General features: G+C 41.8%; 1 protein-coding gene across 1 annotated transcript in view; it reads right to left on the reverse strand.

Annotated features, from left to right (window-relative positions):
• LOC308303912 (uncharacterized protein) overlaps positions 1 to 13880 on the reverse strand; it is a 14447-nt gene extending 567 nt beyond the window's left edge. Inside the window, exons 1-8 of the mRNA XM_080748430.1 lie at positions 13760 to 13880; positions 11446 to 11708; positions 10201 to 10372; positions 9548 to 9602; positions 6728 to 6781; positions 4521 to 4755; positions 3655 to 4032; positions 1 to 1418 (exon numbers count right to left, since the gene is read on the reverse strand). The exon at positions 1 to 1418 is cut by the window's left edge and continues 567 nt beyond it. Of these exons, the coding sequence (XP_080604556.1) occupies positions 331 to 1418; positions 3655 to 4032; positions 4521 to 4755; positions 6728 to 6781; positions 9548 to 9602; positions 10201 to 10372; positions 11446 to 11458 (1995 nt within the window). The 5' untranslated portion in view covers positions 11459 to 11708; positions 13760 to 13880 and the 3' untranslated portion in view covers positions 1 to 330. The remainder of the gene's footprint in view (positions 1419 to 3654; positions 4033 to 4520; positions 4756 to 6727; positions 6782 to 9547; positions 9603 to 10200; positions 10373 to 11445; positions 11709 to 13759) is intronic.
• Between the last annotated feature and the right edge of the window lie 3954 nt (positions 13881 to 17834).

The raw sequence follows: 17834 nt of genomic DNA on the forward strand, positions 1-17834 counted from the left end.
GAATGAATAAATAAAGAACATTTTGTCAACTCTGTCAGATGTCAATTCCCTCAGATAAGCCGTCTTATGGATTTGACCTCTAAAACTAAGCTGTGGGAGGTTGGTCCATTACATGGTTTAATAAATGATCTAAAAAAATAAAAAAATAGCTTTAGATATGTATTTTTAAGCAGAAAAAAACAAGTTTTGTCCCAATTCTCAAGAATGGCAGCTGTATGTACATGGCATGAACATGAACAAAGCAGAGGATTAACATGGGTAGGCAGCTGTAATGAGATTTGATATTTCATATTCTTTTCCACAATGTGGACACAATGGTGTCTCTCCAGGTCACTCTGTCACTTTGTTTACCGTGGCATGTTTTTTCTTCTGGTGCGACTTCACACTACTTGAATTACGGAAACTCTTGTCACAATATTTACACTGAAACGGTTTTTCACCTGTGTGGACACGTTGGTGTTTCCTAAGAGTACTTGGTTGACTAAATCTCTTGTCACACTGATTACAATAATAGGGTTTTTCTCCCGTGTGGACACGTTGGTGTCTTTTCAGGTCGTATGAGGACTTGAAACTCTCGTCACACTGCGTACAAGGGAATGGTTTTTCTCCAGTGTGGATACGATGGTGGTGTTTCTTAAGACTATTTGAATAACTAAAACTCTTATCGCAGCGTTTACAGTGGTATGGTTTTTCTCCAGTATGGACACGTTGATGGCTCTTCAGAGCAGCTAGCGTAACGAATCGCATGTTGCAGTGTGGCACTTCACAGTGGTAAGGTTTCTCTCCTGTGTGAAGACGCAGGTGTGTGCTCAGGTGACCTGTAATATTGAAACTCTTGCCACAATATTTACAACTGAAAGGTCTCTCCCCAGTGTGGAGGCGGAGGTGTGCCGTCAGAGTACCCGACTGAGTGAAACTCTTGTCACAGAGTTTACAGTGGTAAGGTTTTTCTTTCATGTGCATACGCTGGTGCGTCTTCAGTTCACCTGCCTGACTGAAACTCTTCTCACATCGGTTACATTGGAAAGGTCTGTGTCCAATGTGGAGACGCATGTGTGTCTCCAGGTTGATGAAGTGCTTGCCACACTGATCACACATGTGGGCTTTCTTTTCTGTGTGATTCAGGGAGTCTGTGGGAGTATTTGCTTCTGGTGTATCTGTGTCGCCTCGTCTCTGGCTGGTTAAAGAGCCTGTGTCACCTTGTGTATCTGTGTCACCTTGTTTCTGGCTGGTTATAGGGTCTGGGATTTGCTGAAAGGATGCTGGGGTGATCTGTCCATCCCTCACCATTCGCCAGTAGAGGTCATTGTGGCTTCTCTTGATGTGTCTATACAGGAGGACTTGAGAGGTGAAGGCAAGCGGACACTCAGAGAAAGAACAAGAGAAGGTCTGACTGTGGGAAGACTGGGGCCTCACTCCTGAGAGAGAGAGAGAGAACGAACAGATTAATTGTATTGACAGTGACATAATGTGTTCAAAGTCGAACTCAGAGCAGAGCAGGCCATTTGAAGGAACAATTTTAATCATGGCTTCTCTATATTGTCTATGTCTATTCACTAAGGCTAGGATCACACGGTAGAAAAGTTGTGGTGATTTTGAGTCAGGTCTGCTCCCGGTCCGAGGTTGATCGGGAGTGTTAAAGTTGTACCATGTAACTTTTTTTATAAAACAAATCTTAAAATTGTCCTAACTGTTAAATCGCTAAAGTTTTAGAACACCCACTCCGTTATTTTCAGCTTCTGAAGCCTTCTCTTTATATGTTTTCTATGATCCTGGCCGGGGACCGGATTTCACGCCAAAATGACGTAATCTGCATCATCTGTATACACAACGTTGCCCAATCACATCGCCGATCATGCACACATGGTACACTACCGGCCAATCACAGCTTATCTGCTCTGGTCTCCAGGAAGCGCCTCCGCTTGGCTACAGTGTTTACCATGGTAAAGGATTTTAACCTCTTAATCCACAAATCCTGGCCAGAAAATTACGTTCTACCATGCGTTCTACCCCTCCACGGATTACTATCGGTCGCGGTGGTTTGCGGCGCCGCTCCGGTGGTCCGCGGCGGTGGTCCGCGACGACTCCGGCCGAAAAACGGCCGAAAAAAGCAACCACTAGTTGAGCAACTTACACAGTATAGCTTTAAGTGGTTATTTTATGTATTAGATCATTCTATCGTGTGAGCGGATCAAAGATACAATCTTTAACCTGACAATTTGTTCACAGACGATCGGCCCCGCTAATGATTATTAGGGCCCGAGCACTGCACAGTAGTGCGAAGACCCATTGTAATCGCAATGATTCTTCCAATGATGAATCGTGTTTTTGAGGCGCAAAACATACCCCAAGAGTTGCGCAACTTTGCACACACATCACAGAGAACCTATTTTTTCGGCCGCAGTTAGGATTTCTGGCCGATGTTTTTCATTTCCGTGTGAAAATAAACACACTCGACATTACAGACCGTGAATTTCCACAACATGGACTCAATTGTGGCTTCCGGGGCTCTTCAAAATAAAGCGCAAGTCAATGGCACTCTATAGCCAAATAATTACCAAAATAATGGCATATCCCAAGTGTTAACACTTATGTTGCAATGATTTTTTCTCTTCAATGTCTCTTCAATGTCATGTAATTGTGCAATTGTGTAAAAAGTGCACGCCCATGCCTAGATGATGCACCACGTGTGTAGATGCTGTTCACAGCTTTCAAACAAAAAAATCCGCTTGGAAATCCGTTCAGGCATTCATGATTTATGGGCCATTATGTTTTCTTCAGATGTAAACAAACATGGCTGCCATGTTTGAAAGAATGGGTTGGTATGGGGGTTAAACATGCAATTTTGCGATCGCGATCATGCCTAATACATTTCTTTTTTTTTCAAAAACGGCCCAAACTTGGGAAACTCGGGGTTGGCACAGCGTTGGCATCAATACAAACTCGGGAAACTCGGGGTTGGCACCAGATGTGTTAAGAAAGGAGATGGGCAGGGAAGAGACATGGAGTAAAGATCGTCGAGAAAGGGACTCGAAACTTGCACTGTCAGCCAGGTTAAGTTAGAGCCTAAGTTCTCGTCCGGGCTCTCTGGAATGCTTGCTTGTTTTAACAAATATTTGATATTCTTTTTTATCAGACACTACTATCCCTATATGAAGCCATTGTAACTTTGATTGATTGATTGATTGAAGACTTTATTAGAAGTTTGCATAGGAAAAGGTACAGTTTCATGACTCAAACACCATTTTAACTAACCGGTATGTTAAATTCATTCAGAACACACATCCCTGGTTCTGGTTACTGATATCCTATTAATGTGTGAGATGTCTGTGTTCCGACTGCCATAGTTTTGCCATAACTAATGAAGTTTACTGCCAAAGACCTGAGGGCTCTGTGTACACGCCTTGAGTCCATTATGTTCACGGGGGATCCCGGTGGGGGCCCGACGAACGTCTTTTCTTTCACACGGAGAAGAAAGAAATACATATAAAACAGGCCATTTTGACCAAAGGCACAAAATGAGGTTAAAACGACTGCTAACATCTTAGGCACTACATGTGTTAATTGCCTCGACCCTTTTGTTAGTTAACATTGGTGTTGGCTTGTGACATCTGTGACATTGAAGTGAAGTGCCATAATTGTTGAGTTTTATACCTTTCTTTTTCTCCTTTCTCATATTGTTTGACGAGACTTGTGACGTCTGTGTCGTTGAAGTGACATCTTTGTTGAGTTTTCTGCCTTTCTTCTTCTTCTTCTTTCTCTTATTGTTTGACAGAGACTTTGAGTACGACCAATCAGAGTCGTTGCCACTGTCGTCAGAATGATCAACGTTCTCCTCCTCGTCACTGCTGCATGGCTGCAGGGGAGCTGGTGGATGGAGAGCCTGGTGAACCATGTTCAGAGGGAGGTTGTGAAGGACCACCGCTGCTGGGTTCATATCAGCCAGAAGAGAAGTGGAAGCCTCATCTCTTTGTGGGTGTTGTGACTTGGCAGCAGGACCGTTAGATGTCACAGGAGATAAAGACATATCGCCTAAAGAAGAGTGTGAAAAGTTAGTCAATTATTACGTGTAATAGTTACTTGACATCGCTTAAGATCGTTAACAAAATCAATGATGTACGTTTGTCATTTCGATTTGCTTCCATTTACTGTACATGTATTTTTGTCAGCACAACATTAGCTCATTTGTTCATTAGACTTTTTGTGAATCCCCCGTTATGAATCCTCATGAATTGTTTCACAGTCTCTATCCCACCCCTCTTGAAAAATAATAATAATAAAGAAATAAAGTTTTGCAACAAAAAAATATGAATTTCTTCAGATTACAATTATTTTTGTTACAAACTGATTTTGGTTATTTTCATTTGAGCTTTTTGATGCAAACTTTACAACAAAAACATTTGTCCCCTGTATGTATAGACAGAATCTTTTTTTCTATTATTATTTAAAAAGATTGCAATGGTTTCATGTCCCGGGAAAATCAACTTGCGTTGATTTCAGTGTGTTTAAAGCTGACTGACCTCCACCGGTCTCCTCCCACTGAATTTTAACTGCAGACCAGTGTGAAGAGATGTCTTCATCTTCATCTTCTCGTTTGACTGATCGTAATACAAGCATGGATCCTTCAGGCACCTCGAGGCTATGAAGAAACTCCTCCTGTTCCTCTTTAATGTGTGGAGGCTCTGGTTCCTCCGGGAGCAGACTGGGGCTCCTCTCCTGTGCTGTGCTGATGGCCTTGTATTTCTCATCGATGGCCTCAAAGAAAATATGGAAAACAATCAGTAACATCATCATCATATTTGCAGCCCTTTATTGCGACCGTCAGGTTGCAGTTACTATGGAAAGCTCCACCGGCTGTCCGTCTGTCTGTCCATCTGTCCATCACGTAACGTCACACTTTTGCCATACTCATATCTCTGCCACCGTTGCCCTTATCCATGCCAAACTTTGCACTCACACTCCTTGGCTGCCAAACCACAACCTCCACCCCTCATTTCTCACATGTCCCTCTTCTGTTTTTCTTATTTCTTCATTTTTGCAAAACATATTTTTGAACACTGCTCCTACAGATTTTGCCCTAAAAGAAGTGGTACACAGTATCTCTAAAGTCATGTAATCAACATGGATCTGTCCCATTTTCCATATTCTCTCCTGATTGGCTACGATTGCCTCAAGTTTGTGTATGCGACATGGCGGTCGCTTATCTCCCGATTAGGGAGTCTCACTGGTAACTATGAGAGTTATCATCCCATATACATACAGTAGCTCTTTCTTCAGTTTCCTTTGAAACATTCTCACAGTTCTGGCACCCACATAAATCAGTACAAGGCAGTCTTGCAGACATACAGGAACATCTTTCAAATGCAACTACAGTGGACTAATAGACCCTATTCACAACCCACCCACGCATGCGCACTCAGCGAATTTCTCAGCAACTTCCTGGTGCTGACGTCAGCTTTGGAGGGTAAAATAACATAGAAATAGCTGGACTTAAAGCCAACAAATCCTTATTTCGAACGGTAAAGTAAATTACACCGCTTTGTGCCTTTTTGCGACCGTAGGTCGCACTTTACTATCAAAACCACCACAAAGTGTAAGTAAGTAACTCCGTCTGTCTGTCAGTCTGTCTGTCACACCTCACACGTCACACTTTTTCCCTGCTTATATCTCCGCAACCGTTGCCCCGATCCATGCCAAATTTTGCACACACGTTCCTTGGCTGCCAAACTACAACCTCCAAGGACCCCCGGAGCTCCAGGGACCCCCAGGTCCCTGGGGGACCCCCAGATGTAAAAAATGACCAAATGCGCAAACATGACCAAATGACCACCCCAACGGGGCTGCTCACGGGGAATTCCCGGGGACCACCGACTCCTGGTGCTCCAGAACGGATGCAAAAGTGGTGGCGCCCCCAGTGGAGGACCCCCTACACTGCAGCTCACATAAAATGCCGTAACTCCGGCTAGGAGCGACCGGGACAGCCGGGGCCGGTACCTATTCGTCCGCCTTGCCGGCGCGGAGACCCCACCCCTCATTTCTCACATGGCCCTCTTCTAGCGCCACCATGAGGCCGATTCTTGCAAAACACATTTTTGGACACTGCTCCTACAATTTTCGCCCTAAAATCACGCAAATCGGTACACAGTATGTCTACACTCATCCCATCAACATCAATCTGTCCCATATAGCGCCACCTAGTACAGGCCGATTTTTAACAACACATTTTTGGACACTGCTCCTACAGATTTTGCCCTAAAATCACGAAAATCACTACACAGTATGTCTACACTCATGTCATCAACATGGATCAGGAAGATTTGGGCAAAACACATTTTTGCCCTATTTGTGGATATAAGTGACCTACGGTCGCTTATCTCCCGATTAGGGAGTCTTACTGGTACTATCTTGTGTTCTTGATCATGCTAGCTGTATTTTATACATTACTATTCGGAAATTGCATTAAATTTGCGATTTCTGTGTTAACTCTATGGGATATTAGTAGTTTTTCCCCTTCTACCGTGACGTCAGCGCCAGGAAGTTGCGTAACGTGAATTTGGTCAATTGCAACACACTATCAGGGGCTACTATCAATGTAAATGGTCCCTGCCGAAAGGCATGGCCGAGACTATGTTTTGCACCCTGTCCTTCCTTGAACAGCTAATCTCTGGCACTGTTGCACGATAGCAGCGAAACCAAACCATGCAAACCCACAACCAACACTCCTCACCTGGCGGAGACCAGTGGTCCGAAGAGCACTGCTTCTAGTTTTCATCTGTAGTCCCTGAGCAGGCAGGAAAAGAGGGGATAACAATTATAGTGAAAATATGAGTGACACCAGAGACAAATGGAGATGGTAATTACCCATGATTACAAATTTGGTTTGTTTTAACTGAGTAGTTGACCCCCTAAGTTTTTGAGCGGTGCTAACCGCTCCTATAGACCGCTTTAAAAAAAAACATGATGTCATAAATGATGATGACACGAGTCCGCTAGACCAATGAAACACTTCGATTCTGTTGATCTGTCCATGATGTCATAGTCACATAGGCACCCGATTGGTTAACTCTGATTTAGAACGCGTTTAGGCCGCCTAAATTACGTCATAAAAAATTATTGAGCGGTGCTAACCTTGAATTTCAAAATTGTATGAGTCATGTATTTATTTATCTATAATACATGAAAACAAACCACACCTTTAGACAGAGCGCTTTAATCACAGGGCCCTGTCTAAAAGTGTGGTTTATTTTCATGTATTATAGAGATATCCAGCTCAAGACAATTTTGAAATTCAAAGAATATAAATAAACAGCTTATAATTATCATGTAGATCGAAGTACGAGCTTTACCATGCCTAACCAACCCTATATCCTGGACACTTCATGGGAGCGAAAATACAGTACAGCCATCATTTTGCAAGAAGACATCAAATATCGTCCCAACAGAAATAACACTCTGCCACATGCCAGACTTGTCATTTCGAATGACTTTGTCTTCAAAGTATCTGAACATGACCTTTCAGGGTCATTAGAATGCACTATCCTCATGTATTCTAATTGAGCGGTGCTAACCGCTCCTATAGACCGTTTTTTTTTTTTCTATTGATTACTCATACCATGGAGACTTCAGTTCAACACAACATTATCTGTCACATTCCTAATACAAAAATGTGATTACAATAAATGTACCCCCATTGATTCCGAATGGGGGACCAAATGCTTTTGGGGTCCCCATCCGGAATCAATAAGGGCATATTTACTATAATAAAGGTTTTGTCTTAAGAATGTGACAAATGAAAACCTTATTGAACTCAAGTCTCCATGACGTGAGTAATCAATAGAAAGACAAAGTCATTTTGAGGGTGAACTCATAGTTGGTGTTTTCTCTTATTCTTATTCTCGTATTCCAGTGGGGGGTCCACTCATAATTTTGACAGGGTTCCCACAAATCTTTACCAAATCATTTCCAAAACCTTTCCAAAACTTTTCCAGAATATTTAACCCAATTTCCAGGACTATATAACAACAATTCAGCTCAATAACGAGTCGCTTACTCCTATGTGCAATGCCCAAAGACAGGTAGTGTATGCCAGTGGTTCTCAACCTTTTCAGGCCGTGACCCCCAAAATAATCATGTTTTAACTGGGGACCCGGCACCCTGACGAGCACTAAGAGTTGAGGAATTTTGCATAACACGGTTCTATTGTGAAAATAGCAGATCTACATGCTCACAACGCGTCGCAATTTCTGCCTCTAATATTTGACAATTTGGCCCATGTTTAATTTGTCATTTCAGAGGTTATTAACAAAATCAATAACCAAAGACAATTCATATAGCTATTTTTTCCAGGACCTTCCAGGACCCTTGATCAATTCCAAAACATTTCCAGTACTGGAAAAATATTTTTCTAATTTCAAAATATTTCCAGGAATTTCATGACCGTGGGAACCCTTGTCTGATGGCCGGTGTTCCGACGGGGAACAGCGGCCGCGTTGGGGTGCATTCTGACGACAGCCCACTAATCTTATTTTACTTTCAGTGGTGGGAAGAAAGTACTCTTAAAGGGATATTCCACTTTAAAAAAAAGGTACGTCATTTTATCGTCTAATCGGGCTTTTGTGAACACCTGGCCTGGACAGATTTTATGTGGCTTGATTCAATATTTAGATATTTGATATTCCTTCCCATCCAGGCCCCATTCCTCTACAAACACATTGTAACATCAAACTCCATTTTAACCATGATAGATTCATCTAAACACCTGTCTTTTTTTTCTGGTGACTCATACTACGCTCCTAATATGTGAGCTGGCTGTGTTTTTTCGATAACTTTTTTTCATTTATTTTTAATATTTGTTATTGTAATAATTTATTTCCATTTTCCCATTTTTATTTATGTTTTAATAAATGGACTTAGACTTAGGTGGAGTCTGAAGAGGTGAGTCTTCAGGCCACGGCGGAAGCTAGGGAAGCTAGGGAGGGAGTTGATATTTTTACTTGAGTATAAAAATGGAGTACTTTTTTCCACCACAAGAAGCACTTCAGGTGCTTCTTGTCATAGGATTAGTGGGCTGTCGTCAGAATGGACCCCAGCATGTCGGCATATTGACGCGGACCCATTCCAGTAATGGGAGGCTCTAACAGACAGGACCATTTCACCAAACACAATATTCAAATCTCGAATATGGGGAAAAAATGCATATTTGAATATAAAAATGTATTACTTTTTATACATATTTACTTGACAGGGACAATACAAAAAATAATGTATCCAGTAAAAAGAAAAAAGAAAAACTGATTTTGCATCCGACACATTCTGCTGTGGGAGGCCACTGCACTGTAACTTTGTGAAAAAAATCACAACGGTGCACACAGAAAAATGTCTGTTTTCATTCCAGCTCAAAAATTCACTATATCGGCTGCATTTGGGTTATCTGTGACTGTCCCCTCTCTCGAATCGGTTATCGCATCGGACCGTATCGGAAGCACATTCTTTTCTGTCCAGATGTTGTACTATCTGTGTGTTCACTGTCACTTTCAGCTTGGCTTACCTCAGTTGACTCTGTGGTTGCTTCTGTGCCTGATGGGAGGGAGTCTAACTGTGAACTGCACACACACACGCAAACACAATTTTACATTGTAGTTATAGAGGACAATTATAATGTATTAGGCATATTTGTGGTATTAGCCAGGGATCCCTTTAAACACATTTTAAATAGTCTTTTTTGTATACTATTGAGGGGGAAAAAAGAAACACGGCTACTTCCATAAGCGACTGCAAAATATTGCTGCTAATTGCTTCTAAAAGCTTTATACCATGTGTGTGTGTGTGTGTGTGTGTGTGTGTGTGTGTGTGTGTGTGTGTGTGTGTGTGTGTGTGTGTGTGTGTGTGTGTGTGTGTGTACTGTGTGTGTGTGTGTGTGTGTGTGTGTGTGTGTGTGCGCGCGCGCGTGCGTGCGTGACATAGCTCTGTCAACACAATGCGGTACCCTCTCCAACTGTATATGCGTTCCCCATTTCAATGTTTGTTTTGTTAGAATTTGACACTTGCTTTGGCAATGTAAACGTATGTTTTCTCAGGCAATTAAAGTTCCTGTCGAGATTGTATCTAAATGAAAAGATATAGACCATTATGTTGTTCATCAATGCTTTACTTTTGAAATGTGCAATGTGAGCAAATTGATAATGCAATGCAATAACTTACACTTCTTCATCTGTGGTTGCGGTATTTGTTGCCGCAGACTTTGACAGGAACCTGGTGTACAGCTTGTAACAGGTCCTGTGGTACTGCATCTCCAGGGCCGCACAGTCTTTGTCTTTAATATGCAGAAGCATTGTAGAGTCCTCCTTCATCTCAGCAGCTTTCAGCAACAGACCTTTAACCCATTTAGGCCTAGAATTATTGACTGCTTTAACTGTTGAAAAATAGCAGATATACAAGCTCACAGCGCGGCACCGAGTGCAGCGCTGCAAGCTTGTAGATCTGCTATTTTTTTTAAAAGCCGTGAAAATGTGTGCAAATCTTTGAATATATGTATTTTTAGAGCGAACGTTTGTAACTCAAATTTTGCTTCTGGGTGGTCCCTGGAACGAAATATTTTGAGATATGAATATTTTTTTACAGGGGTCCTTCACATGAAAAGGTTTGAAAACCACTGACATAGTAGTCTCTCAAGAACAGACTAACTGAGCTGTTAACTGTTAAGTGAAAAGGACCTTTTCTTTGACGATGGATAGCCAGATTGCTGACATTATAGAAAAATATATATATTTTTTTTTTAAAACCTTAGAAGGATTCAAAAGACACTTATAGAATCGGTAATTGGCCCACTGGCTTGTCACTTTGTCACAAATCTTTGAGTTGCAGCAGCGCTATAGAGAGATCTCTCTCTATAACGCGCAATGAGGGCCTCTCCAACTCGAACTCGCTGACCATGACCGCGGTGCAGTGCTGTCATACCGATTTTGATCATTATAAAGCGGAAGCATAAACAAACTAGTTCACGTGAACGATATCTATGTAACCAATATATTCGATTGGGTACATATATTTTATATGTGCAGAATTACAATTAAAAAACATTTTATGTTGAGGCCACTTCCTCAATTTCCTGGTCAGTGCGAAGCTGCGAGAGGCGCTGCTCTCTCTCTCTCTGCCCGTCAGAGCGTTTATAGAGAGACCATGTGACAGCAAATCAATTTCTGTACGCCTACTTTTTTTGTGTTATTATGTCTGAAATGTGAAATTCCATTATTTTATAATGCTATGAAGCAAGGCTGATAAAAGTATTAAACAAACACAATTCAACAAAACACGGGAGAATACATAAAAAAATAAAAAAGGTTTCTCGTACTTGACCATAATTTGTGAATTCTTGAGAAAAAGTCTCTTGTGTGTAGAATGTGTCTCCTCCTGTGTGGAGAGAGAGGTCTGTCTGTGTCTTCTTACCCGCTGAGGACATTCTTGCTTGCGAGAGTCGATCCCTCTGCCATTGGCCTCTCGCTCGTATGTACTTGCTCGCGTTTTTACAAATAATGCATACGGTTGGAAGAAAAGGGCCAGCAGAAGCTACGAGCGAACCTGTCCTGGACCCAGGTTTCTTTCGGGGGGTTTCAGGTGTGGCTCCGTCAGCACTGGTGCAGTCCGAAGGGACCGACTGACCCACGTCTGCATCTGGATCTTCTAACGCAGTGGTTCCGGAACGTTTTAGCCTGTGTGACGCAAAAGAGCAATTAGACATTCGCCCGGGACCCAAACTAGTGAAAATTGCAGATCTACAAGCTCACAACGTGTTGCTTCGCGCTGCGTTGTGAGCTGGAACACAGGTGCGTAATCAGCGTTAGGCGGCATATGCGCCCGCCTACCTCCTGAGATCTGATCTAGCCTAAATTAGAAAATAAAAATTTACTGAAAAAATCTCTATTTCCATTGTGTAAAGACCTGACTGGACAGTATAATGTGGAGAGGGATAACAGCCCAGCTTACAAAAGAATGTCGCTCACTGCCTCACTCAGCCAGTTCCTTGTCCATTGACTGGTAATTACTCACCTCGCACATAGAGATGTAAATCTTTGCTATTGTTTTCACGGGGTGACAGACAGCCCCCCTGTTTGGGCTCTCAATGTCTCTGGCAGTGTTTTTGGTGTTACAGTTAAAGAACACGAGCTTGCTTCATTTTGGACTCACCCTGATATCAAAGAAAGCAAGGGAGCTAAATGTGACACATAAGGTTTTAAATGTGTGCTCAGATGGCGCTTTCGCCCGTGTCCATAGCTTCAGATAGTGATAGCATCAGATAGGCTGCGGACGGTGAGAGTCAAAACACTCTCATTAATATCAATGATTGCGTTTAAAAGAAGTAAAATGTCGAGCAAACAATATAGTTGATCTGTTCTTTTTTGGTTAAAAAGGAATAGAACAAATTAATATTCATTTTCAACTATATTTTATATTAGGCCTACAGTAGCCATTTAACACTTAGGCCTATTGCACCTTAATGAATGGTTGTTTGAATGATAAGCAATTTTCTTTATTATTTAAACTTAAAATTGCTTTTGTTAATGTCTTTACAGTAGCTATTCTTCATTAATAAGTGCTATACTGTAGTTATAGCAGTCAGTGAGTGAGACAACAGACTGAAAAACAAAGTTATATAAAGGGCCAATTCACACTGAGCGCTATACAGTATGTATAACTAAAGATACAGTCATAAAAAGTCAAGTGGATTGGGGCTGGCATTTCGGGGGCTGGCACTTCGCTGGCATTTTGCCTATATTGACTCTCATTCCTGCATACAGGAATTGTTTTTTTTTATGCACATCATTTCTTACAATAAACAAACAAATACAAATTAAATACATAAATAAATAAACCAGAAAGGGGGCAGACCTCCATTCAGAAACACCCCCACTTAGTTAGAAACATCCCCATTCAGAAATACCCCCACCGAGGTTAGGGTTAGGGTTTAGGTGACACCTCCATTTTTGCCAGACCCAGGGGGTCGGCCTACATAAGGCTTTGTCGGTCGGTCTGTCGGTCGGTCCCTCTTTTCCTCAGTGTCCCTCTTTTCCTCAGTGTGCCTGTGTTTGCCTCTGACTGCTCATCTGCCCCTCCCTTCCCTTGCTCGGCTGATTGCCTTGAGTGCCGTCACCTGTACGGGACCAGCTGAGTTGAGTTGGCTGACGAGCTGCTGAGACTATAAATTCCTGTGTGTTCATGTGTTAGTTCAGTGCTGCAAAACATTTGCCCCACAGCCATACTAGTGAAAACAGCCCATCTACAAGCTCACAAACATTTCCAGCTGCTCAGCCTATAAAATCCTGTGTGTTCATGTGTTAGTTCAGTGCCATACTAGTCAAAACAGCCGATCTACAAGCTCACTACGCTTTGTTGCTGAGACTATAAAATCCTGTGTGTTCATGTGTTAGTTCAGTGCCATACTAGTGAAAACAGCCGATCTACAAGCTCACTACGCTTTGTTGCTGAGACTATAAAATCCTGTGTGTTCATGTGTTAGTTCAGTGCCATACTAGTTTTCATTGCGGGTCTGGCACAACCAGGTGACCTGGTCTAGTTTAGAATAATGGAAGTCAATCTTCTGAATGGAGATCAGCAATACCCCCACTGAGGTCAGGGCTAGGGTTTAGGTTAGGTTTAGGTGACAACTCCATTTAGAAGTCAATCTACTTAATGGCAATGTTTCTGAATGGAGATGTGTAACCAATATGAAATAATAATAAAAAAATAATAATGAATAACCTACTCTTGTTGTGACCCCAAAGAATCGGTCCGTGACCCACAAAGGGGTCCCGAATCAGTGTTTGGGAACCAGTGTCCTTCTGACGTCGGTTGCTCGGCCAGAGCCAAACTAGTGTCTTCACCTTCGCTCCTGGATGTGTTCATTTTTTCTACTAAATAAGCCAACCTTCACAGGGGATCACGTTCTAAAAACTCACACGAAACTGAACAAAAAAGTTCTATGCAATGCCTTGGTTCCATCTAAACGTTTGGTTCTGGTCTGTGTTGTTGTTGTTGCTGTGTGCAGCAGCAGACAGGAAGAAACCTCTTCTTCTGTTACTATGGTAGGTTCAGGTTGCAACTGTTGCTGTTATAGCTGCATACCGCCACCTACTGTACTGGGTGCCTGAATTATTCTACTTCACTTTGATTGATTGAAAAGTTTTATTAGCAGTTTGCAATAGAAACAAAAAGTACAGTTTCATGAGAGCACATATCACTGGTATAAGGTCAACTAAAAGGAGATCCCAGTAAGCTTTATGGCTTATTTACACAGGAACCACTTTATGTGTCTCATATAACATTGAAAGACAGATGGATAGACCAGGCCCATTGCAAGATGCTGTACTCTGTCATCCACCCCACGCTTTTGTGGTGATGATCGGTAAGGTGGCCCGAGGCGGGGAGAAAAAGCACAACCCTAATTAGTTTGTTCTGGGCTGTTTGGAGCCTTAAGCTTTAAGCTTTTCACATCAGTGCATGCACAGAAGAATAAATGGTTTTCAATACTGAGTGATAATAATTGTCTCCGCCAGGCCAAAAGGCATGGCCGAGACTGTGTTTTCGCCCCTGTCCGTCCATCGTGTGCATGTGTGCGTGCATGCGTTCGTGGAAATTAATCGACCAGCTTCATCGGGACTCGTCTGCTTGCATACGTTATATAGTTTAATTTATATAATAAATGTATTTGTGAATGAATTTTCTACATGCACGCGCGCGCGCACACACACACGTTTTAAAGTCATATATGACTTTAAAATGTGTGTGTGTATATCCACCTGTTTCCGCGGGAGTTTGCTGGAGATTATTTGGACCTGTTTGGACCACACTTCCGGTTTAACAGCAGACATACAAGCTCACGTCGCGTCGCAGATGCAACCGTTGTGAGCTTGTAGATCACACTCGGCTGCGGCGCCAGAAGCTCGGTACAGCGTCTGCGCAATGCACTATGGGGCGTTGGAAAGTTGTGGTATATAGGTCTATATATATCGGGAAAATCGGTATAGGCAGATACTCAAAATCAAATGATTGGGATCGGATCTGGTGCAACAATACGTGATCGGGACATCCCTATTTAAACAGTACATTCTGCATAATGAGTATTTTTACTTTGAAAACGTTTACTTTTATATTTCTACATAGCAGTATCGATACTTTTAATTAAGTAAGAAATATGAGTACTTTTTCCAGTTCCATCACAGGGTTATTGTCACGATACCGTCTTGTATTTATTTTTGCCAACCCAATCAAAGTAATGACATGCACAGTTAATGGTGCATGGATGCCCTCAATTCATGGGCACGAATGGAGGCAGTATCTGCATGTTATTTACATTCCTAAACACCTGTCATGACAATGTAACAATAGCATGCATTCATGCTAAGGTGCACCGTTATATTATGTGCAGGTGATTTACATCTGTTTGCTGTGTGCGGACAATAGGGCATGAATAACCCTTTTCAGGTGATTTACAAAAATCACAGTAGGCCTAATAAGAAAACAATGCAGTATAATGTGTCTCAAGAATCAAGATTTATTTGTCAGTATTCAATGCAGTACAATCAGTGTCACGCAGTAAATTATATCCCCCAACACTGGTTATGGAATACTATGGATAACTGTCACTGTGCCCTTTTCCCCATTAAGGATCGTGTCATACACACAAGTGACCTGTGGCCACACATACTGTAATAATGCAACAACACCTGTACTGCAGTGCTAGTCCACTCATAGGGCTTTTTGTGTTATCCTTTTAGCACCATTTGTATAATCACTAACACTGTGCTGTGCAAACTCTTAATAAAGTATTCAATCAAACAATCAATCCTCCATCTGATGCATTCTGCACACACCATGAAGTTGATACTGTATCAGGATACGTGTTCATTTGAAACACATTTGGGTTGGCTTCCCGCCAAGTTCAATGACTTTGGGCAAGACGTCGTACAGGTTATTTATGTATTTGTTACACTGAGCCCGAGGAATTTTGGTACGCCAGAACGTCAAGATCGCCTGTTGCAGTTCCTCAGAGTTGCCAGGCTTGGCTTCACAGCGCACATATTCTTTAAGTTGATGCCAGACGATCCGCATGGGATTCATGTCGGACGACCTGGTGATGACAAATAACACAGTAATGAACTACAAGTAGACTACAGTGAATCACTACTCCAAGAACTTAAGAAGTCAATAATTTGATTCTCTATAGCATGAGTCTTCAACAGGGGGTCCAGGACCCCTAGGGGGTCCTCAGAGTTACTACAGGGGGTCCTCCAAATCTTTGAGTGATCCGTATTTGGAGAACTTTTGCCAAAAATAGCAGATCTACAAGCTCACAATGCCTCGCACTGCGAGGCATTGTGAGCTTGTAGATCGGCTATTTTAGCAAAGAGCTTTGGTGTAGAGAAAAATTGCAGACTAAGTACATAGTGAAAGGACAAGTTTATTAAGTATTGACAGTTCAAGTGGTTAAATATCTGAAAACCCACATTAACATGAATCTAATGACATCATCATCATACCCGGAAGTTATGCGGGAACGCCTACTGAGTGGCAAAAAACTACTTTCTGGCCCTGACAGCCCATACATCCAAACAGAAAAGGCCTGTCTGATTGCATTAAACTATGTTAAAACGAGAATAAACTCACATGGCCACTGATTTTGACACTCGATAATATGACACTCGATTTGCCATTCACTTTATGCATGCGCATGCTCTCTATACTGATGACTGTGTTGTCAAACAATGAAACTATATGGATGCATGGTAAGGTTGTGGGGGTCGCTGCTTCATCTCTCTCTCAACTAAGGGGTCCTTGCCTTGGCCTGAAAATGTCGAGGACCCCTGCTCTATAGCTTTAAAGGTGATACACCATGCATTTAAAAAGTATTTATGTCATATTGTTTATGTCCCAAAAACGTTTTTCAAAAGGTTTGAGTCTAAATTACCACTCCTGAATAGAGAGCCTTTCTCATTTTGAATGGCTCTCAGAGCATTTTCAGCTGCAGTACCACCTTTGGCCTGAACTGCGCCACCCCCCCAAAATCTTTTTGAAAAAAAAAATCTTTTGAAAAAAAAAGTTTTTGGAAAAAAAAGTTTTTGGAAAAAAAAGTTTTTGGAAAAAAAAGTTTTTTTTTAAAAAAGAAAATGTTTTCTTCAAAAACGGCCGATTGTGACGTCACAATCGGCATCAAATCTGGATAGCCTGTTTTGAGAACCCGTGGGATACTTTTAACCTTCACCTTCTCAAAACCAGAGAAAGACACAACGGTCAGAAATGGGACTTTGTGAGGATAGAAGGTGCTAGTGGGACCCCAAAAAAAGGTTTTAAAATAGGAAAAGTGAAATTTCATGGTGTATCACCTTTAATAGCTATGTAGGTTACTTACTCAGATGGGGTTTTCACCCAGTTGATGCCCTGCTCCTGAATGCAGACTCCTGCTGCGGTGTGCCTCGAATCGTTGTCTGAATCCAGAGAAATGAGAGGGCGTTTTGTAAACTCTGATAACATTTTAAACATTCTTAACTCCCAAAAGAACAAATCACAATAGCCTACCTTGAAAAAAACGGTGGGTCCGCTGTATCCACCGGTTTCTGACGTATGGTACAAGATTGTTTTTTATAATGTCTTCTTCAAAGAAATGCCGATCCATAGTTCCTGCAAATGAATATCCATTCTCATTATACTGAATAAATCAGGATTTCTGCATTTGAAGATATAAAATCAAACCTTGGTTCGAAGTGAAGCGGTTAACTTTTATTCTATGTGTTCTAGAGTTATGAACTCTGTGACCTATACATTATTTGTTCTGAATGAATTAA

Source organism: Nannobrachium achirus (genome assembly GCF_963921795.1).
Source record: "Nannobrachium achirus genome assembly, chromosome: 19".
Classification (NCBI taxonomy): domain Eukaryota; kingdom Metazoa; phylum Chordata; class Actinopteri; order Myctophiformes; family Myctophidae; genus Nannobrachium; species Nannobrachium achirus.